This window comes from Hirundo rustica, chromosome 15 (genome assembly GCF_015227805.2).
Source record: "Hirundo rustica isolate bHirRus1 chromosome 15, bHirRus1.pri.v3, whole genome shotgun sequence".
NCBI classification, from domain to species: Eukaryota; Metazoa; Chordata; class Aves; order Passeriformes; family Hirundinidae; genus Hirundo; species Hirundo rustica.
Window position 1 is genome coordinate 2,059,168 of NC_053464.1, and position 23,558 is coordinate 2,082,725.

Sequence of the window (23,558 nt, forward strand, 5' to 3'; positions counted from 1 at the left end):
GGGGATGGGGGTCCAGCCCTCAACCTGTGGGTCACAGGGACCGGATCAAGGATTCAGAGCCCTTCAGTCTCCCCCAGAGCCCCTGTCCCTGCCATCACACAGCCCCAGGGCCAGTCCTTCACCCCTCAGGCTCGGGGTCCCCCTGGCTGTCCCCTGGGCTGGGTGCTGGCAGGGTGACAGCCCCTGGCTGCAGGGGCCACCCTCCCCGGGGACCAGGAGGCTTTGGGGACAGAACTGGGTCCGGCACAGGGACACAGCCCGTGACATCCATGGGTCCCATCGTCCAGCCAGGGCAACTTCAAGGGCAGGGGCAATCCTGGTGGCCCCGCTCACGCTGCCTCCCCACCACACGTGCCGGCAGTGGGAGGGAGGGGGCTGTGCTGGGGGCTCTGCTGGGTTTTGCCATCAGTGGAGCCGGGGAGATTCCCCTGGGGTCCCCAAATCACCAAGCAGCGCAGCCCTTCCAGGCTCCCACGTCCCTCCCAGTGCAGCTGTGCTTCCCTCCTCTGCAGTGCTGCTGCCGGCCCTGCCCCGCAGCAGGGTGAGGGTCATCCCCCAAAACCGGCTGAACGCACCAGAAAACGCATTTATTTTGCAAAAATAAGGTGTTTGCCTCGAAGCTGCTGCAGTGGGCTGGGAGCAGACACAGGAGTCAGACGGATGAGCTGTCACAGCTGTGGCTGCAGTGATGCGAGCGGTGTCTGGGTGACAAAGTGACAAATAACACAGTGGTGGAGCAGCCCAGGGTGAGGATTTGCTGTCTGGGGGGAAAACGAGGCCTCAGGTGCCTCCCCCAGCACGAGCCAACACCAGGGTGTTCGTTCATTAACAGATTATGAACTTTGGACAAGGGATGGAGGAACAGGACACAGGGAATGGCTTCCATTGCCAGAGGGCAGGGCTGGATGGGAGATTGGGCAGGAATTGTTCCCTGGGAGGGTGGGCAGGGCCTGGCACAGGGTGCCCAGAGCAGCTGTGGCTGCCCCTGGATCCCTGGCAGTGCCCAAGGCCAGGCTGGACAGGACTTGGAGCAGCCTGGGACGGTGGAAGTTGTTGTTGTCCATAGCAGGGGTGGATTGAGGAGTTTTAAGGTCCCTTTAACCCGAACCACTCCGTGATAACTCGGCCCTGGGGCACTCGTGGAGGATGATTCCAGCCACGTCCCCGTTCCCAGACAGACACTGCACACCTGCACCCCACAGATCTCCCTGTGTGGATCCATCTAAGGGCAGCAGGAGCGTGGGGTGGGCTGATCCCACAAGGATGCTGGGTTTGGGGGAGAGCCCAGGGCTACAGCACGTGGGTGTCTCTGCCTAGAGAGGAATCACAAAACTCCAGACATTATTGTCCCGGTGTGGTCCATCTGGATGGGATTTTCTCCCATGTCCCTTGAATGGGGACATGAGGAACGAGCTGTTCCTCTCCATATTGATGCATTTCAGGTGGGTCTCCATAGCGACTGCAGCGCCTGAGGCTCAGATCCCCATCCATGGGGTGCTCAGAGCCAGCTGGAGCCACGGGAAGAGGGGCTGGGACAGCACCCCGCTCCCAACAGCTGCTGTCCAGGGTGGGACACAGCTGCACCGAGGACACACGACTGGTAAATTTATTTATTTATTCAAAGTGATGTTCACCATCAGAGCTGGGAAAATTGCCCCAGGATGGACTCAGGCATTGAGCTGTTGGTGCTTCTTGGGCAACCTGAGAGCTGCAGGGGTGCGAGAGGAGAAAGAGAGGAGAGGATCCTGCACGGGAAATTCATGGAATTGCTTAGGTTGGAAAAGCTCCCTGAGATCATCGAGTCCCATGAGGCAGCACTGCCAGGTCCATGATTAACCCATGTCCCTAAAACACCACATCTACAAGATTTTGGAACACTTCCACAGATGGTGACTCCACCACTGCTCTCAGCAGCTTGTCCCAGTGCCTCATCACTCTTCCAATGAAGAAATTTTCCCAATATCCAACCTAAGCCTCCTCTGGTGCAACTGGAGGCCTTTTGCTCTGGTGCTGTCCGTGTTCCCTGGGAGAAAAGCCAGGGTCACTAAGGGATAAACACCCCAGGGCTAAATCCCTTCCCCCGAGCACTGCTACCAGCAGCAACACCCCCTGAAGGCAGCTTTCCCTTTATCTATCCATTATTGATGGGGGAATTCATCCGTGTGCAGTATTGCAGGATCGGCTAATCAAGGTGCTCCGCTCCCCATGCAGCAGCAATTCGCAGAACAGAAGCGCTCATCAACACATCCCGACTCCCAATTACGCAGCAAACTTCCCAGAAAAGGCTGTGGGAGCGTTACCAGGTAGAGAAATCCACCAGCGTGTGCGTGCCCAGGATGCAGCTTGAGGACGGACACGGCTCCCTGCGGCTGTGCCATCTCCGGTGCTGTCCCTGGAGTAGCTCTCGGGGTTTTGGTCAGCGTTTGCAGAACGGGAGCATCCATTTCCACTCCATTTCCACCCCATTTCCACCCCACTTCCACCCCGTTTCCATCCCGAGTGGCGATGACAGCCAGGGACCCCACTCCATCACGCAGCAAAGGTCACTCCCGAGCCGGAGTTTCACCACGTCACCACGTTCCCGTGACAAAGGAGCGTTCCCGGCTCAGAAAGGCTCTGCTGGATTTGGCACTTAGAGCCGTCAGCAGCTGCCGTCCCTCCAGCGAGCCCCCGGGCACTTGGGATGCAAACCTGGATTCAAAGCTGACCCGGTCTCTTCGGTTTCCATGTGGATTCTCGCCTAATTCAAGCCGGAAGGTTTAAACGATAAGATCAAGAACTTCTCTGAAATTCATCTCTATTCACATCCTGCCCCGGGGCTGGGCTCTTTGTCCCCGTCCTCCGCTGCATCCGTATTCCAGCTCGGGTTCGATAACCCCGGCACCGGGAATTCAAGGAGCAGATAAAAGGCTGCATCTTTTATTTCCTCCCTGCCTGGTAGAACCCTGGTTGCAACTTCTGCTATTACCAACTCTGGGGCTGCAGCACAAGGAAAATCTGGCTGGAGCTGCTGGAGAGTCTCCAGAGGAGCCCACGGAGCTGCTCCAAGGGCTGGAGCCCCTCTGCTCTGGAGCCCGGCTGGGAGAGCTGGGGGTGCTCCCCTGGAGAGGAGAAGGCTCCAGGGAGAGCTCAGAGCCCCTGGCAGGGCCTAAAGGGGCTCCAGGAGAGCTGCAGAGGGACTGGGGACAAGGGCTGGAGGGACAGGACACAGGGAATGGCTTCCACTGCCAGAGGGCAGGGCTGGATGGGAGATTGGGCAGGAATTGTTCCCTGGAGGGTGGGCAGGGCCTGGCACAGGGTGCCCAGAGCAGCTGTGGCTGCCCCTGGATCCCTGGCAGTGCCCAAGGCCAGGCTGGACACTGGGGCTTGGAGCAGCGTGGGACAATGTGAGGTCCCTGCTGACCCCCTCCAGGTGAAAACACTGCTAATTGTCATTGAGCTCAATCATCATTAAGCTGGGCAGGGTCAGGGTTAACCCCAGGTGGAATCACTAAGGGACATCTTCATCAGAGCCTCCCTCCAGCTGCTCAAGTGCTCCCCAGGGGTGTGGCAGTGCTTTGCCAGCTCAGGTAATTTCCCCCCAGGATTCCCGGGGGGAGCTGGAAGATCTCCGCTGGTATTTGTTAAAACACATTTGCAGTCACTGTGTGCAATCGCGGCTCTGTCCCGGGGGTGGCGGCTGAGCCCCTGCTCCTCCCAGCCCAGGGCGATCCCCGCCCAGCCTGTGGAAGCCGAGCAGAGAAGGTGAGCAGCCCCCGTGGGTCTGGGGCGCCCCAGACGTGGGGGTGCTGCTCTGAGAACAGATGTGTTTTCCATTCCTTTAATATCCTGTTCTGTAAACCAAGGGATGAAGTCTTGTCCTGCCCTGGGTTCTGGGTCCTTCCCACCCTGCCAGCTGTCCCAAATGTTGGATGTTTGCCACCGGCTGGGATTGTATGATGGATGAGAATGGATTTTCACCCTGGGCTGTAACTGGCACTGCTCTGTCAGCAAAGCATTCGAGTCAGCCGGACCGGCCAGCTGAGAGATGCTCTGCATTTCCCTCTTGCCAGAAGGTCTGAGGGGGCTCCAGAAAACACCTCCCCAACTTTGCCAGCGCCTCATGATACAAAACCTGCCTCAGAGCTGGGGAGGGGAGGCACTGAGCCTGGAGGTTCTGTGCTGTCACAAGGCAGGATGCTCCAGGTGGGACTGGGGGATGCTGGAAGCTCAGCTACCACAGGAGATGTCAGGAAATGTCTCCTCCAGCAATATCTGGGCGATTTGGGAATCACCCAAAGCCCCCAGGCTGGGGAGCTGACAGTCCCCAGGCACAGTGCGGGATCACAACACGCTTGGTGGCAAAGCTCCCTCCCCCTCACTTTGGGCAAAATGAAGTGAAGAAGCAGCTTGCCCAATTCTGAGCAGTTCCCTGCATGTGTTCCTGCAGGAGCTCCCCAGCCAGCTGCTGGAGGATCTGAGGCTGGGCAGCTCCCTGGGGCTGGAGCAGTGGCTGCTGCTCCTGGTTCCCGTGGTGCTCCAGGGACACGCTCCTCTGCTCAGACACAGCTCCTCTGGGAGCCCAAACGTCAATCACAGAATCATGGAATGCTCTGGGTGGGAAAGGACCTTAAAGCTCATCTTGTCCCACCCCTGCCATGGCAGGGACACCTTCCACTGTCCCAGGCTGCTCCAAGCCCCAGTGTCCAACCTGGCCTTGGGCACTGCCAGGGATCCAGGGGCAGCCACAGCTGCTCTGGGCACCCTGTGCCAGGACCTGCCCGCCTTGGGCTCTTTCTGGCATCAGATTTCTGCACATTTACAGAATCTTCACAAAAATGTGGGGGTTTGGGTTGTCAAATAGATGCCACGAGCTGGGCTGGAAAACCTGCTGGATTTTTGTGTCTGCCAGGGCTGCCTGTGTGTGATTTTCCCTCTGATGGGGAAAGGGCCCACTCATCAGTATAAATTCAAAGCTGTGTACTCCTCAGTTATTGCTCTTTCCACACCCACTCCTGTTCCTGCTGCTGCAGGGAAGCCCTGGGAGCAGCAGCATGGACCACACACCCCTCCAGCCTCAGCAGCTTCAGTCTTCCCCACAGAACTGAGATTTTTATTTTAGCCTTGTTTTGGGCTCCTTCTGCTGCACACAACCAGCTCCAGGGACGCGGCACAACTCGCTCAGAGGTGCTGCACACCATGTGGGGATGGGCTGTTATCAAACACATTTCCTGATGAGCTGCAGGCAGCCATCACCTCAACTCCTGCTCTGCAGCCTCCCCATCCTGCAGACCAGCCCAAACAGGCTCTGGATGAGCTTTTGAGGACTATTCACTTCTCTCTTAGTTAATAAAACCTCAGGCTGGGTCCTGGGTTCGCTGGCAGTGTGATGTATTTTCTGGAGGTCAAGTCAAGAGGGATTTCTGGCTGAACATGTCAGCTCTGCTCACAAAGGTGCCCAGACATCCCCATCAGGGGCGTTTTGCTGATGTGACCACACATTTTCCTACTTAACTGATGAAGGTACCCTGCCTGCAGAGAAAATCCATCTCCTGCCCAGGGAGCCAGGGATCCTCGTACCCTGAGGGGGGACAATAATTCCTCAAACCCCTAAGAGCTGCAGTGCAGCAGCGCTGGCGTTGAGGCTGTAAGGTGACAAAGCTGAGGCACAGGGAGCTGCTGGGAGCGATGCTGGGTCCATCCAGAAGAAATGGCTTCCCTCGGGCTCAGTCTCACAGCTGAGAGTTGTTTTGCACCAGGAGAAGGAGGTTCCAAGGAGGGGGTTATTCCCAGGGCAGGGGTGGCCCTGCTGTCACTTCTCTCTCCCTGTGACTGTGCCTGGCTGCTCTGGCTGGCATTCCTGGCAGGAGATGAAGCTGGACTCAGGGATCCCTTTGGCTCTGCTGGGAGCTGGGGTTCCACGGGAGGGCTCGGCAGTGCCACCCCCTCCCTGGGCACTGCAGGTCAGGGTTTGCACGATCCGCCAGCCCAGGGATCTCCCGCGCTCTCTTGCTCACCATCCCCTGCCCAAAGCCTCTCCATCGCTTCCACTCCAAGCCTTTCCCTGTCACAAACCTATTTTCAGGAGTTTTGAACACAAACCAGCTCCCCTCACCTTCCAACTGAGCAACACTTAATTCTGCTGCTGAGATCACAGGGTTCTGCCAGCAGAAAATTCCCAGCCTGGCCCAGGCCAAGGTCTGTTTATCCAAGACTCCATCTGGCCCTGAGAGCCCCCTCAGAAACAAGGGAAAACCAGGCAAAGGTGGCACCTCCACAGGGAAGGAGTATTTGGGATAATCCTGGAAGAGCTCTCATTTCCACCCATTCACATCGCTAATTTTGCTGGCAGTGCCCAAATGCCAACCGCACTGAATTATTGTGGATATAAAATCTTTCACTTTGGGAAAAAAAAATCCTCTGGAACTGTACTCAAGCCTAGGCATTTTCCTGCAGTGGATGCTGCCCGTGGGGCTGTGGGTTAGTGGTGGCCTTGGCAGTGCTGGGGAATGGTTGGACTCGCTGACCTTGGAGGGCTTTTCCAGCCTAGATGATTCTGCGGCTGCAATGAGTTAAATAAAGAGGTGGTGGTGCCCAGCTTGGAGCACAGCGAAGAAGAGGCCCAGGAGGGCTCCTTTCACCCTTCTGCTGAGCAGGGCTTGTGTTTCCTCACGCATGGGCGGTGTTTTTCTGGGTGATCCTTATCAAAAAGGGTAAAACTGAGTGACTGTGACAGTGGCCTTCCAAAGCTGTCCTTCTTCGTCACCCTGGCTGGTTGTTCTCTGTGCTTTTCCCTCCAGGTAGTCCAAGAGCCAAAATGTTGGAGAAAAACACACCAAAGCATCACCTGATCATTATGGGGCTCTTCCAAGTCAGGATATTTGATGAAAAAAATGAGGAATTTTGGGTCCCCTGTGCCTTGTGGTGAGGATGAGCTGAATTTGCAGCTCCCAGGCTCACTGGGAGGGCTGCGCTGGCTTTAAATCAAGCTCTGCTGTGACATCTGAAATTGGACCCCCAGGAATTAGGCAGACTTTGGGAAATCAGCACTTAGTGCTGGCTTTGGGTGGGTCAAATGGCACTTTGCCTTGGAGGGAGCTAATGGAGGGTGGGTGCATAATTTTGTTTTTCACTGAATATAAATGAAAAGCCAATCTCCTCTCCTGACCTGTCAGACACAGACGCAGATGGATCTGGAAATCTCCTTGCTCGGGGGTGTTTTTTCATCCTAAGTAGCTTCTCCTGCTCATCTGCTGAGCCACCAAAGGCCAGCTGTTGATTTATCACCCCTGGTGTTTGATCCATGGGCTTCTGCTTATCCTGGGCACCCAGCTCTCCCCTAACGCCAGCCCATTAGCAGGGAGAGCCGCTCTGCACTGTAATTACAGGGATCGTGACATTCCTGCGTATTTCCCTTCCACACCTTCCGACTTCCCCAGGCTCCTGTGCACAGAGAGCATTTCGCTTTCCCCAGCGACTCCCTGGCCATTTCCCCTCCTCCCGGGAGGGATTCTTTTCCCTTCCACACCTCTGGAGGGATGAGGTTCATGTTAAATAAAGTGGGGAGGAAGGAGTTTGCTCATGAAACTCTTCAAAGGCCAAGAAGGGTTTCTTCGCCCAGCCCTTGGCAGCAAACAGAAACGTCAGATCCTGCGGATAAGGCAGCAGCCCAGGCATGAAAACAGAATTTAGGTGAAAATTAATGTCCCAGATGGGAAATAAGGGAGCCTCTGGTGGAAGAGTGAAAATTGGTGCCCAACTTGGAAGTAAAAGGCAAAAATGGATGCAAAAAGCTGAGTATGAAGTGTCTGTACAACTCCATGAACCAGCCAAATGAAAAGCTCTTCACTTCCTACCCTGCTGCCTGAGTTTGGCTTGGTTTTTGTTTTTTTTTTTTTTTTACCAGCCCTTCTCGGAGCAAACGATCTGTCAGATTCCCTTCCCAATCTTTCAAGCAGTTTGTGAAGCTAAACCCTTGTCTAACAGGTAGGCTGGGAAACAATCCAGCAGAAACAAGCTGTATTTTGACCATACTAATTTAATTTTTTCCCCTGCAGTATGCAAAAGGTGACTTAGAGCACATTGAAGTGCGCAGCAGCTTCACAGGAGGATTTTTCTGGGATGCAAAAGAAGCCTGAGGACTTTTACCCATTTTCCCCCCCAACAGGGCAGGCACAGATCAGTGTTTTCTGCTTTTGTGCTTGAGGAATCAGAAGAATGTGTGTTCATTTAATTTTATTATTCTTAATTAAAAAAAACTATAGAGAAAAGAGGTTAAAAATCACTTGTGCTCTCCTTGATCGTGTTTTCAGCAGCACATTTGCGCTCCAGCCCAGACAAAAGCAGAAGGGTTCCAGCCCTTGGTGTTCATGACCCTGGGGAAAGCCAAAGGTGTAAAATAACACCCCTGACCCTTGGTGAGTGTGGTCCAGGTGAGCCTGACCCCAGGTAACCGCTTGTCCCATGGGAATCTCATGAAGTAGCAACTCCTCACAAAGCATAATTACTTGTTTCCAGAGGTGAAACAATTGGTTTAGGTCCATCTGTCAGGTAGGGTAGTACAAGGATGTGAGAATTTGACTTAGAAATATGTGATAGAAGCTTTAGTGCCAATCTCTGCTAAAAAAAACCCCTCCAACACCTCTGGGGAAAGAACAGTGAAACATGAAACATGAAAAGATATAAATTGAAAAAAAAAAATTAAAAAAAAAAATTAAAAACACCCTCAACCACCATTTCATCTGCAACAATATGTCTGATGGCTGAAAGGGCCAAGAGAGGGAAAGATAAATGAGCTGATCATTTGTACTTTGAGAACCTGGCAGGTTCTGTACTCAAAGCCTGCAGGCCCAGCTGATGGCCCATCGCCACCAAAACCTGCACCAAAATTGCCTGGTTTCTTTGCTTTCCAAGAAAATTTCCATTTTTGTACTGATGAACTGGAGGGAAAAAAAAAAAAAAAAAAAATTCCTCAAGTGTGGGAGATGTTTCCATGGAGGGGAGTTCATGTGCTAGGGGACAAGTAAAGGTGCTCCTTCAGGTGTGTGTTGCTAGAAATGGGAAGTGGGCAGGGAGAAAAGTTTATCCTTCGTGGATGGAGTCTGAGCTCCTCTCTGTGTCCCTGCTTCGTTCAAAGCTACATCCTTTGTGCTGCCTAAGACTAATACATACATATTAATTATATTTACTTAGAGTCTCAGTGCAGTGTTTACCTCAGCCGTGGAATTTATTTTATTTATTTTACGGCTTTGGCTTTCCCTCACATATTTCATCACTAGTGAGTGTAACTCCAAGCAGAGCAGGGGAATGGTTCCTTCCTTCTTTGATCCCTCTGAACAAGGGATTGCTGACACGTTCTTGGACTGGTGAATTGTTCAAGGTTTGCTGTCTCATGGCTTTCTGGCATAAGAAACCCGGTCTCTAAACACATTTCCTATTTTCTAATGTAACTATTTCATTTCAGTATTTATTCTTTCAGGATTTATTGCTCTCTCCTTGCTTTTGATTACTTTTTCAATCATGCATGAGTATTGCTCACTACAGAGCCCACGTCCGTGTGCTTTCTAAGCTTGGGTAGTTAGAAGTGAAAAACTGTGAACTGCTCTGCAAAATGTCCTCAGACATCCACAGATCAGCCTGACATGTAGATGATTTCCAACTCAATCCACCCTGAGATACAGATGACCCTCTGAGGAAGAGCTGTGGCTGCTCCATCCAGTAAATGCAGAGATTTGTGGTCACAGCTGCCGTTCTTCATCATCACTGTCAGCACAGAAACCCTCACGCTGCTCTTCCTTGATGCATCAACGTGAGAACTGCTGTGGGTTATGTCTGTAGGGGCAAACTCAGGACACCAACGCCCTTTAAGAAGTTCATTACAAAGCTGCTGCCAGGATCAGTCACCATCAGATGCAGCCGGGAGCTGCGAGGCTGCAAAAGCCGTGTTGGTTGGGCTCAGCTGCCTTCTGTAGCAGCTTCTGCAGCCAAGCAATTCTGTGGGTGTGTCTGAGCACCCCAGGGATGCTCCAGCAAATTCCCTGCTGTCCCAGGGGCCTGCAACAGCCTTCTGAGGCCACCCAGAAACCTCCAAAGGCCATTGGGGGGGCCCTGGCACAGTGCAGACACGGATAGAAGAAAAGATTCTTTGGAAGGCACAGGCAGGAGAATATTGCCCATGCTCTGACCTCCAGCTGCCCTCGATACTCTTAAAATATTGCTGTTAAAGTCAGGCTTCAATTTACTGCTGGTCTGTAGCCCATGTGCAAAACCATCAATTGAAGTCCCCTGCACTTATAGGTAACAGTAAAATAACACAGCAACACACAGAAAACATGAACTTCATTGAACCTTAATTCTCCTAAAAGCTTCTACACTTCTACGAACTAGAAATGAGTGGTAAGAAAATTACAGGGAAAATGATGACTAATAACAAAAGGGCTTCCTAACACCTATGGGCAGGAATCAAAGAATGAGGACCACACTTACATCAGTTACAAGCAGGAGATCGAAGACTAAGAGTTGTGTAACGTAGAACCAATGAACGAGGATTTCTTTGGTTATTTTAATGTATAACCATGTAAAAAGTCTGGTAAAGAACAATGTGTGGATGGAATGATTTCCATTGCGCATCCTGGCCAGCATAAAGTAACGCCCGACTCATTCTCACTAAAAGATGGTGTTGGAGAGTTTCACCTTTTCCCCCCGGTTTGGGTGACACTGGGACAGGGGCCTCATCCATGGCCTGGGCCCAGCTGGGAAGGGCAGTCCCAGCTGCAGGCTCCGAGCAGCCGGAGATCTCTGCCCGCTCCCGGAGATCTCTGCCCGCTCCTGGAGATCTCTGCCTGCTCCCCGGAGATCTCTGCCCGCTCCTGGAGATCTCTGCCCGCTCCTGGAGATCTCTGCCTGCTCCTGGAGATCTCTGCCCGCTCCCGGAGATCTCTGCCTGCTCCTGGAGATCTCTGCCCGCTCCCGGAGATCTCTGCCCACTCCCAGAGATCTCTGCCTGCTCCTGGAGATCTCTGCCTGCTCCTGGAGATCTCTGCCCGCTCCCGGAGATCTCTGCCCGCTCCCAGAGATCTCTGCCCGCTCCCGGAGATCTCTGCCCGCGCCTGGAGATCTCTGCCCGCTCCCGGAGACCTCTGCCCGCTCCCGGAGATCTCTGCCCGCTCCCAGAGATCTCTGCCCGCTCCTGGAGATCTCTGCCTGCTCCTGGAGATCTCTGCCCGCTCCTGGAGATCTCTGTCCGCTCCTGGAGATCTCTGCCTGCTCCCGGAGATCTCTGCCCGCTCCCGGAGATCTCTGCCTGCTCCCAGAGATCTCTGCCCGCTCCCGGAGATCTCTGCCCGCTCCCAGAGATCTCTGCCTGCTCCTGGAGATCTCTGTGTGCTCCCGGAGATCTCTGCCCGCTCCTGGAGATCTCTGCCTGCTCCCTGGAGATCTCTGCCCGTTCCCGGAGATCTCTGCCCGCTCCCGGAGATCTCTGCCCGCTCCTGGAGATCTCCGCCCGCTCCTGGAGATCTCTGCCCACTCCTGGAGATCTCTGCCTGCTCCCGGAGATCTCTGCCCGCTCCCGGAGATCTCTGCCCGCTCCTGTAGATCTCTGCCCATTCCCGGAGATCTCTGCCCGCTCCCAGAGATCTCTGCCCGCTCCCTGGCTCCCGCCGGGAGCTGAGCCCCAGGGGCTTTGGGCTGCCCAGGGCTGGGCCAGCAATGGCTGGGCCAGGGCAGGGCCAACAGCCCCCAGGCCCACCAGCACTCCAGAGCTGCTCTTGCCACCTTCTGCACACCTCCTGCTGTTGTCACTCAGGGCTGACTTTACTGCTGCCCTGGAGTCTTTGTGCAAAATCATCCATCCCCCCATCTCCCAACTCAAAGGCAACAGGAAGTAAACACAGTGATGTACAGAAAACATGAACTTTATTGAATTAGACTACTCTTCCCAGCCAGAACTAGGAGGCGAGAACATGACTGGGAAGCGTACGCTTAAAATACCTAAACTTGAACATGGAAGAACTTCAACTGAGGGTGGAGAAAACAGCAAGAAAACCTATCTTCCAAATAAAACAAGGGGTTCCTAAGTCGTATGGGTGGGAATGTCCTAGTGCCCGGGCTCGGCACTGGTCATACATTCCCCGCCATGTGCAGCAAGGCCAGAGCCGAGCTGAGGCCGGAGAGTCAGAGCAGAGGTGAGAAGCGGAGTCTCCTCCTCATCCGAGTGCCAGGCCGCCTTGGCCTCTTCCCTCTGGGCGCCGGCCTCTGCCGGGAGCTGTGGCGCAGGCAGCGCCTCATCAGGGCCCGGTTCTCCAGCAGCAGCGGCAGCAGCTCCTGGGAGCAGCCGTGGCCCCGGCAGCACGGGCGGGCAGAGGCCGAGGCGCTCCGGCTCTCGTCCTGCGGCACAGAGCACAGGGAGCCCCATGGCAGGGGCACGGGGGCCTCAGGGGGCTGAGCCTCTGCCGCTGCCTTCGGCCCCTCCTGCGCAGAGAGCCCGGGGCCCGGCGCGGCTGCCCCGGGCACGGCTGCAGCACCGAGAGCCGCGGCCGCCTCTGCCGGGGCTCCCTGGGGCTCGGCCCGGCCCCGCTCCTGCCCGGCCACGGGCTCGGCCCCCGCGCTGCCTCCGCGCCTCGCCCAAAGCGCTGCCCCGGAGGCGCAGCACCCTCGGGGCCTGCCCAGCTCTGCTGCCCCACGGGGCTCTCGGCCCACGCCCTCCTGCCCCGAGGCCTTGGCGGCTCCCGGCTGTGAGGTCACAGAATCATGGAATCAATGCAGCGGGGAGAGGACTGTGAGATCACCGAGTCCAACCTGGGACCCAGCTTCACTGTGGCAACCAGACCAGAGCCCTGAGCGTCAGTACCAGGGCTTCACTGAATGCACCACACACATCCACACACTTGCATGCTCCATTCCACTATATGATCAGCCTTTATGGGAAGAAGGTCCTCCTCAAATATGACCTAAAACTCACCTAGCACATTTAAGACTATGTCTCCTTGTCCTGTCCCTTGTTTCCTCGGAGCAGAGCCCGGCCCCTACCTGTGCTCCATGTCCTGGCTCTGTGCTGGGCGCTGGGGAGGCCACGGCTCCAGTGCTGTGTCCAGTTGTGTGCCCCGCAGTTGTGGGAGGACATTGCGGGGCTGGAGCAGGTGCAGGGAAGGGAACAGAGCTGGGGAAGGCTGCGGAGCACATGTGCTGTGTGGAGGGGCTGAGGGAGCCTGTGGGGCTCATCCTGGAGAAGAGGAAGTACAGGGGGCAGAGACCTTCTCACTCTCGTTGCCTCCGTGCCAGGAGGGTGCAGCCGGGTAGGGTCAGGCTCTGCTCCCAGGAAACAAGGGACAGGGCAAGAGGACAGTCTTAAGTGCGCCAGGCGAGGTTTAGGTTGGACACTAGGAATAATTTCTTCCCTGAAAGGGTGATATTAGAATGGACTGTCCACGCATGTGGTTGGATTCGCTGTGGCGGGAGGCGTTTAAGGAAAGCCTGGACATGGCACTCAGTGCTGTGGTCTGGTTGCCACGGTGGCGATCGGTCACAGGTTGATTCGCTGATCTCAGCTCGCTCTTCCACCCAGTTTATCCCGCGATCCCGCGGTTCAGTGTCCGGCCCGCGGCACGCTTCGCTTCCCGCGGGGTTTGGCCCCGCCGCGCCGCCGTAGCGCGTCGCCTCAGAGCCGCGGCGGCCGCGGGTCCCGACGATGTCGTTCCGCGATGTCCGCAGTGAGCGCGGCCGGGGCGGCGGGGCCGGGCCGGGCGGGACGCGGCACCCCCGGCTGGGCCTCCCGGGGGTCCCGCTGCTCCGCTCGGCAGCACACGGAGCTGCTGGCCGGCGGTGCCGCGGGGGATGCGGGGCTGAGCCCTCCGGTCCCCGCCTGGGAGGGGTCCCCGCTGCCGGGGGGTGGCACGGTCCTGCACGGGCGGGATTCCCCCCGCCGTAGGGAACGCAGTTGAATGCTGTGTTTGCGTTGTTTCAGCTCCGTGAATCTCGTTAAAAATGCCTGGCTTCACTTGGACGTGTTTTCTGTTGATACGATTTATGTTAATTACTGAGGTTTAATTTTTTTAACGGTGCCTTGCACTGGGCATATCTCATGGTAACTAAGCAGCACTCTGTGGGAGATGGCAATCTTGGCAAAGCCCTTGTTGGATATATAAGAAGGAATCCCTGCTCTTCCTCATTTTTCAGATTTTACTGAGATGATGAGGGCGCTGGGGTACCCTCGAATCATATCCATGGAGAATTTCCACACCCCAAACTTCATGCTTGTGTCAGAAGTGCTGCTGTGGCTGGTGAAAAGGTTGGTGATGAGACCAACAAATTTTGGGCTGACGCTGGGATGTGGGGAGTGTTCTTGGATCTGATGTGCTGTGAAATTAGGGAACTCAGTGATAGTCATTCTTTGAGCCCTGCTCTTCTAAATACCAGAGAGAAATGTGGTGGTTCGCAGGTTTTTAGCTTAATGACACAGCCTGGAGTAGCAAACCCAGGGACTCAGTGCTGGCAGAGGTTGCACCCTGACTGTGGGCACACTCGTTCAGAAGTAGCTTTATCTCACACATGTTCTCCAAATTCCACAGCCATCCTGTCCATGTCTGACCTTTTATCCAAACAGGGTGATCTGTTGTGGGAATGTCACCAAAACACAGCCAGTTCTTGCCTTGTTGCTACGGCTGTTGGCTCAGCCTGTTATTGTCCTGCATCCACAACATGTTTAAAAGAAATAAAATGGTTTGGTTCTAACCTGCTACTGTCCAGTTGCAGTTTTACACCCACTTAACCCATTGACAGACTTTGGTTAAATATTTCTGCATCTTGAAGTGTTATCTGAATTACACGTTATCTTCTCTCTCCTACTTAAGTGTAAAATTAAGGAGTTTTTTAAGATTATAAGGTAGAATATTATAATTGAAACCAAAATTGACCAGTTTTACTGATTGCTATTTTTTGACCTGGATTACTAATTAATATCCATTAAGTTTGATTACCAAGTCATTTGAAATTTGCTGAATATTCTTGCAGTTGTTATGAAATAAAGATATACTCAGAACCATTCAAAATTACTTAGATTAAGTTCCCTAAATAGTCTTTAAAATGCTGCTGTTACACTGAGGGTCCAAATCACTGAATTTCCTTTTGTTCTTCCCTGGTTACGGCATAGTGGCCACTTCTAGAAGTTTCTGCATCTCGCTCATATTTTTTTTAAGCATTTCACAGATTTCAGTTTGTTTTTCCATAAGTCTCCTTTACTTGTGAAAGGGGTATGTTTGAAATGATGTCTGGGTATGAACTTGTGCAGTGTGTCAGGTTTCAAAGCTCTTGGAGTTTGTACAAACCCACTGTGTGCATTCCAGGCTCTGGATGCCCCAGTCCGCAGCAGGAATTTATTTACACGTTTATTTTCCAGTCTTGTCCGTGCTTAGTTTGTGTTTGATTTTTGTCTCTCAGATGAACCAGGCTGTTTAGTGTTGCCAGAACCTTGCTCTAATCTCCAGCTGCTGTTTGCACAGGTACGAACCTCAGAGCGACATTCCTGGGGATGTGGACACAGAGCAGGACCGGGTTTTCTTCATTAAGGCCGTGGCTCAGTTCATGGTGAGTCTGCCCAGGAGCTGTGCTTGGGCTGAAATCCTGAAAATCTGAAATCCTGGTTCCATGGCAGCTTTAGAGCTTTCTCTCTTAAGCCCACAGAGTTTCCCTGGAGGGGGTGGTTGAGTTTGTGTTGCATTCTGGTGCTGCTTTATCCCTGGAGGTGTCCAAGGCCAGGCTGGACAGGACTTGGAGCAACCTGGAATAGTGGAAGGTGTCCCTGTCCATGGCAGGGGGTGGAACTGGATAAGCTTTAAGGTCCCTCCCAACCCAAACCATTCCAGGATTCTGTGATCCTGTCTTGTGCTGGTGGAAATTCAGAGAGGCCGGGGCGTGCTGTCCCTGACGTTCTGTACTTACCTCTGCAGAGCTGGGATCTAAATACGATATTGGGATCTAAAACAATACTCATTCTTACCTCTCCTTATTTATAAAAGGTAACAGTGGAAGACACAGCTCTAGATGGAAAATGGGTTTACACCATCTAAATTGTTTTAGAACAGATCCCACCGTGCTTATTGCTAACCTTGGATGCCTGATTCTTTCCTGTGCTTGAGTAATAATAATTTCTGATATGTTCATTATGATATAAAATCATATATTGGTATATACTGTAGGAGATTTCCCATAGGTCAAGGCATGTGTTCTTTTCTCAGATCAATTTTTTTATGCATGAGCATATTTGGATTGGGCCATCAGATCTTTTTCAGTCTTTTGGAATAAAAGAACATTGTCCTTCATAGAATTCAGGTTATTTTGAAGCAGTGTGAGCCTTTGATGTTATCACACACTTAGATTAACACTCTTCATTATCTGAAAAGAACTTCCCGGGGCTGCAGGTGGATCTGGAAGCAATGGAAGTTTTTATGCTAATATCAAAGATGAATTACAATACTTTTTTTTTTAATCTTAGAACTTATTAAAATGTCATCTTAACAGTATTTCCCTTGTCATTTGTGAATAGTGTGCACCATAAATTCTCTCAGTTGTTAATTTTGCCGTGTTCCGAGCAGGGTACATTCCTGTACATATTAGAGTGTACTTTTGAGCCCCGGAGCATCATGAGATGGAGTGAGCAGGTCTGTTTTGTTTGGAAGGGTTTCCCCCTCCAAGCACAAGTCTGGAAACAGAAATAATGTGATGCTTTTCAATAGCTGATTTCATGTCAAAAATCCCCAGGGTTTTTGGAGGATTACATAATATGATTCAGAAAATGAAATTAATGGAAATTACTTTAATCATCCTGTACTTAGTCTCAGTTAATATTACAAGTTAATGTGGAGATTATTGTAGGTTTTCAGCATTTTCAGGAGGAGAGAAGCTTGTAGACATTTCCTTAATAATTCACTGTCCGTGCAATCCACAATTATATTCCCCAGGAGTTAATGGCTTTATGCATCCGTGGGCAGATGGGAGATGTGATGGAGACAGAATCATCTCAGAAGAGAATGTCAGGACAGATCCATCACCAGGAAATGTAGCTGGAGCTTTGCTCTGCTTTACTGAACAAGGAGCGAGGAGGTGTTAATTTTTCACACAAATTAGCTGCTGCTCTGTGTTCCTGGCAGTTTCAGAATTTACCAAATGTCTCCTTCCAGACCCAGAAGTTCTGAAGTGCCTGCAAGGTTGTCTTAGGTGGGTTTTTAATCAATCCCCCCTCTAGAGCTGCCTTGATCAGTGGGGCTCAATACCTGGCTCCTGCTTGAGCCCACTTGGGTCCAGATTTGAAGTAAACAGAAAGCCTCTGATGAGTTCATCTCATAGAAATTCATTCATGGCAACTCAGCAGCCCAAGGGCACAAAACCTTTTGCAAGAGTCAGTCATCACAGACAAAATTGGCTTCATGATATTAATAAAGCAGATTATAAAGTTAAGCAAATTTTCTGGCTGTTGCTGCCGCTCTTGTTGTCTATTAATATTTTTTTGTTGCATTTTTAACCATCTGATCTTCAGACTAAATAGCTGTGGTTTTTAATGGTTCTATAAAACTAGAAATGTTACAAAATAAAGCAATAAATCAAATAGGTGAGTGTCTCAAACATGAAGTGATGGAGGTGACTTTTCAAATGTGAAGTTGTCTTCTTGACTCCACAGTGCCAATGTGCCAGTCTGAAAAATATATATATACTTGTCTGTGTATTTTTTCTCTTTTTAAGTGGCATTCGAATGAAAACCCTTTTTTTTCCCCTCTTGCTAAACATTGATTTTACTCTCTTGAGGGTGAATGGAGCTGAAATTGGAACTCCTGTTTCTAATAACATCCTTTATAATTTTAGTGCATCAGTCCCCTTTGGATAGTGGATGTTTAACAGAGTCTGTCAATTTAATGACCGCTTCTCGTAAAATGGAATACTTGCTGTTTCTGCAATTAATCTTTAGATTGCTTCTACTGCAGGGGAAGGGAGGTGAATATACCAGGCTTTTCACTTTGTGTCTTGGCTCATTTGAGGTCATTCTGAGACCAACGCTTCAAAAGCAATGATGTATTTTTTTGTGCTGCGAGTCTTGTATTCCCCTGGCTCAGGGTGTACAACATCAGGAGCCTGTTCTGGAAGTTTGGGCTTCAATCTTCAGTAATCACAGAAGATCCTGAGTTGGGACCTGGAGCTCTGGCAGCCTCGGGGCTGTGCCCATTCCCTGGGGAGCCTGGGCAGTGCCGGCACCCTCTGGGGGAAGGAGCTTTTCCTGAGATCCAGCCTGACCCTCTCCTAACACAGCTCCAGCCATTCCCTGGGTCCTGTCTCTGCAAACAGATACAAAGAGTCGTTTTCCTCTGCTGGGTTGAGCTTTTGGGATGAGATAGGCAAGAAGAAAACATTTATTGGAAATTAAAATCTGATTTTAAAGTCACAAACTCTTGACAAAATACACCTGAATAAACATGAGCCAACATCCCTTTGCTTTGTTTCTTTAGAAAAGCTGGAGCCAAATCCATGGTTTGAAGCATGATGCTTCCTCTCTTTAGTTTCACAGGAGAAACTTCCTTCAGTCCATTATCAGTGAAGCTCAATACAGACTTAAAATTGTATTGTACCAAACATTGTAATACCTGAGTCTCTTCCCCCAGCTTAAAGATCCTGCTCTGTCCGAGCCTGAGGGAATGTGAATTCCTCCAGCAACACTGTAAAACCAAAGCTGTGGAGTACCACCAGTGGCTCATGGATAGGCTCTATCTGCTCCATCACTCCCAAAGGAGAAACATTTCCGCAGAAGTTTCATCTTAAAAATATACCGAAAAGAAGATGTTAAGTCACTTCTGTGCTTCATGTGTCATTTTTAAGCTTAATCTTTGGATCTGCAGTGGGTGATCAATATTTTGTTTTTGCTCCCTTGTTTAGTTATGCCACCACAAAGATTCCCTCAAGGTTTAATCTGAAATTTGTGGTTGGCTCCTTGTGGCTATTCATTTATAGTATAAACTTACCAGGAATTTCAAGGACAATATTTGTGTCCTTTCAGTGACAGATAGTAATTTTCCCTCTTTATTATTTTGAAGCCCAGAAAGATAATATTCCGATTTTTAATATATTTTTCCTTATTGTTCTGTCTGTACCTTTCAGAGATGGGAGGCAAGGGAATAAAATCACTAATATCATAGCAGAGGGAAAATTAAGAGAAGCAATAAAACATTTGGAAGGTGCTGCTGGAAGAGAAGACAGTTAAATTAGGATAAGTGATCTTATTCTTGCAACTCATTAAGGGTGAAATTTACCTCTCTGCAGCATCATCACAAGACCTGGGCAGCACTTTACTTTCCACTTAAACTTAATTTGAATTTAAGTGGCGCATAGGGTTTTTGCTGATCTTTATTCAGGGAAGAAATAATGATAGTTTGAGGGTTTTTCTGTAAATGTTCTGACATGCAGAAAGTGCAGAGCTTTCGGAAAAAATTCTTCTAGAAATACCGGTATTACGATGAGGCAAACTGGGTGTCCAAACTGGAGGAATTACTCTGTACAGCAGAGCCTGGTGCCCCCAAAAAGAGCACTGAGTGCAGGTAAGTGAGGATTTTGTTCTTTGTGACTGCTGAATTCCTTCTTTCTTGCCCAAGGCTACCAAGGCTCACATCAGGCTGAACACCAAGAAGCTGTACCAGGCCGATGGATACGCGGTGAAGGAGCTGCTCAAGGTCACCTCCGTGCTCTACGGGGCCATGAACACCCAGGGAGGGGAGCGTGCAGACCTCCCCGAGGAGGACAGCACCAAGTTCAAGTTTGATCTGGGCTCAAAAGTAAGCAAAATTGGTGCTCTTGTGTTCACTTGGGAAAAACTCATCTGTTTTCTAGCTGAAATTTTAGTGGAGAATGTTTTGGCGAGGCAGTAGGCAGGGTTTTAAGTCAGACTTTGAGTGAGTGGGGTTCTGTAACTCTGTGGTTTGTTTTAATCTCTGAATTCTCAACCAGAAGCCTAATCCAAGGCAACAGTGGCACAGAATTCGTTCTCTTTGTATTGAAATGCTGTTGACACCATAGAAATATTTGAGTCGGCTGGAATAAAAACTATTTTCTACCTACTAAACTTTTGCAAAATACTGACCGAAAGTTGATTTTCAGCCCATATTTGTTGGAAGAAAGAAAGGGAAATCTTCCTGTGACCCTAAGAGACATCAAAGCTGTTCAACCTCTTAAAATAAAAGTCATCTCTAGATATTTTGAAAGCACTTTCTCTAAATATTAAAAAAAAAAAAAAAAACCAAACAAACAATAACCCAGCACTTTTCTAAAAAAGAGGAATTGCTGTTACTACTTCTATGGAAGATGTCGCTGCCTGTGGCAGGGGTGAGACTGGATGAGCTTTAGGGTCTCTTCCCACACAAACCATTCTATGGTTCTCTGTTCCTGGGATTCTTGAGAAAATGGCAGACCCACAAATGATTCTCCTCTGTGTAAGTCTGACGTGTCTCTCTAAGAGAAAATAACAAAAACCACTTGGCAGATGCTCAAAAGTTAATTACTTACATTGAAGGCTCATCCCATTCCTTTTGGCATATGGAGTTTTTACTTCTCCTTATGGAAAAGGTGATATTTCCCTTTGTCCTGGGCAGCACATGAACCAACAACTGACTGAGCCACAGTTCTGAGGAGATTTTTTTCCCTTGGCCTAAAATATTTGGGGTTTCACTGAGAAACCTGTACCTGACAGGGCCTCACCTGGACTGTTTCAAAGCCAAGAGAGACTCTGTCCACTCAGATTCTAGTGCACAACCTCTGGCAGAGTTTTGACCTCCAGTGCAATTTTGACATCAAAATGAGAAATACCATGGATATTCTTTGTGATGTTGGGGATTCTCCTGCTATTCTGTGCTGTTGCTGTGTTCCCAGATTGCTGACTTGAAGGCAGCTAGACAGCTTGCGTCTGAAATCACCTCCAAAGGAGCAGTCCTGTATGACTTACTTGGCAAAGAGGTGCAACTGAGGGTAAGTACACGCTGGAGAGCGTGGAAAAACTTGTGTTCAGTGGGTGCCTCAAAGGAAAAAAAAGGGAAAAAAGTCTCAGTTCTTATTAATGTCTGCATCTGACGTGAATATTCCGTGAGTTGGAAGGAATGGGCCTGACAGTTGGCATTTCCTTCCTACTCCTATTCGTGCTGGACTGCAGGCAGCCTGAGAGAACAGCTTGGCATTTTCTCCTCTGTTTGGAAATACATGTGCAGGTGGGGATGGATATTCTAACAGATAAATGATGGGTGCTGTTAGTTTTCCAAGGGCAAGGCTCGTTATTTTTGTGGCGGGAGCTGGAGGCATCACAGCCTGCAGGGTACATGTTCTTCAGTTTAGCTGGAGAAGTAAAGAAGGAAAATCAAAAGCTGTTGTATGAAGCCAGTGCACACTGCCAGGAAGTCTTGCCGTTATTTTCTTCAGTTCCTTTGTCTGCTGTTGGAGTCCAGGGCATTCCTTTGGTTGCCCTGGAGGGTCAGGGACCTGGGCAGGGGGGTCTGGGACCCCAGCCCAGAGCCCAGAGCTCAGAGAGACACTGGATTTGATTTCAGTCCATGGGAGAGGCTTCTTGCACTGCAGGAAGCATTGCAGGCCACAAGAGTGTAAAAATAGTAGTTTAGTATATCACAGGGTGAAAAAACAGTGAGTTTGGGATTCTTGGCATTGAAGTGAATGGGGCAAGATGGAGAATTTAGGGCGTTGTCTCTTTCTTCTTCCTTCTTGTTCCCTCACTCCATTTCTGCAGTGACGTTGGCACAAAGTAGTTAGTGAGGATTGGGTCAGAGTAAAGATGACCTTTTTAGTAATAGTGATAGACATTGGTAATAAATAGTAAATAAAGAATACGTAGCAATTAGTATAAAAGATAAGGACAGCCCAGAGACGGGGGGAGTCATCAGATGTCCGAGCCGCGGCAAACATCTTTTGGACACTGAGAAAATTGTAAGATAAGAACTAATAAACGAAGCGTGTAACCTTGAAGACTCCGTCTTTTCCTGCGTTTAGCACAGAGCTTTGCAGAGGGCCAGAACTCTAAGACCACCTGAATGCCGGGGAATTTAAGCTCCTAAAAAGGAGCCCCCAACAGTCTGCAACGCTGGAGGTTCTTCATTTTCTGAAAAAGGACTTTAAAGGAGGGAGACCCTGCATGGTGTGGGAAATGTTCAGATGTCTGAGCTGTAGGGAGTGCACCCTTAAGAGCTGTAAACTCTGAGCCTCGACAGTTAGTGCTCCCAGATCCTTGTTTGATGGAGTACAGTGTTTCAAAGGGTGGCTGGTACCCTGGGAGGTTCCTCCATGGAGCACTGCCTTTCCTGCTGGATCCGTACATCACTGTGGTGTGCAGGGTGTTAGCATTTCAAAAGAAAGGGAGAAGTGGTGATCCAGTTTAACTCAACATGCACCAGTGTGACAGAATTGTTGATCAGTTACTTCTCCTCTTGCACTCTGCCTAATTTCTTGGCTTTGAAGGAGTTTTCACACAGCTGCTGTGTGATGTGTTAATATTTGCTTTAGTGGAGCATTGGACCCTTTTGCTCTGAGTACAGCATCCTTGTAACTCTAACTAAAAGTCAAATATAGATCAGTTCAGGCATTTTTAAAAGTACTCAAGCATTGGTTTGAATTGAGTGCTGTTTGGTCACTTGAAATCAAGGCTTTTAGGACAGGAGTTTAGAACTGGGCCCTGGAAAAGGGCCAGGCACGAGTGGAGCGTGCTGAAAGCATGAGCTGAAAAATGGAGAGATGTGAAAGTGCTTCAGTGCAGCCACTTCTCAGTGGGGCCATTAAGAGCTCTGGAGTGGGAGCCTACTTAGAGGTATCCATTCTAAAAGAATTGGATTTCTTAGAGAGAGCAGTGAGCACGTGTTCCTTGTGGCTGAGTACTCAAGATGGGGCCAACTAATGCTGTCCAGGTGCACAGGCTGTGTTTTGCAAAAAGGTTTGGCAGGTGGAACTTGCTGTCTTTAGGAAGGGTGACCTGTGCCATTAGCTCTGACTGCATCGCCTCAAGGCAGCAGGTGACACTGACAGCGCAGGGAGAGCCTCCAGAGAGCTGCAGAAGAAGCTTTTCAGCTCTGTTCCTTACGATTTGGGGCTGGCTCCGAGGTTTTTAGTGATTTGTTAAATCTGAAGGACCCATTTTTGGCTGGAGTGTTGAATGTCAAGTTTGGTACACGCAACAAACTTGAGACTTGAGCGTGTAGCAAAGCGAACAGGTTTCAGGTTAAAAGTCAGGAGGTTGCAGGAACCAGTTTTGCAGTGGAATTTGTAATTTTTAATTATCAGCCCCCAACTCTGCCTTTCGCCCGAAATGTGAAATTTGCCCATGACAGGTGAGGCTTAGAGCCAAACGCTGCTGGGTTTTTCCGTCACTGTTGGGTCTGGGGTTCTTGTCAGTGCTGAGGGCAGGCAGGAATTGCCTTTCCTCATCTGCCACATCCTCCCTGCATCCTTCACGGGGAGATGCTCGGGAGATCTCAGGAATGGGATCCTCTGCCTGCCCTTCCCATCCCATTCCAGCTGGAGAAGAGTTGAAGTTCGTTCTGCCTTTGGGTGGGGAGTAG

General features: G+C 50.5%; 1 protein-coding gene across 2 annotated transcripts in view; it reads left to right on the forward strand.

Annotated features, from left to right (window-relative positions):
• Nucleotides 1-13,608: 13,608 nt before the first annotated feature.
• Nucleotides 13,609-23,558, forward strand: part of CLUAP1 (clusterin associated protein 1) — a 58,251-nt gene continuing 48,301 nt past the window's right edge. For both annotated transcript variants that reach the window (XM_040079506.1, XM_040079507.2), the window contains exons 1-5: nt 13,609-13,688; nt 14,155-14,266; nt 15,477-15,561; nt 19,608-19,787; nt 20,878-20,973. In XM_040079506.1, the coding sequence (XP_039935440.1) occupies nt 13,667-13,688; nt 14,155-14,266; nt 15,477-15,561; nt 19,608-19,787; nt 20,878-20,973 (495 nt within the window). In that variant the 5' untranslated portion in view covers nt 13,609-13,666. The remainder of the gene's footprint in view (nt 13,689-14,154; nt 14,267-15,476; nt 15,562-19,607; nt 19,788-20,877; nt 20,974-23,558) is intronic.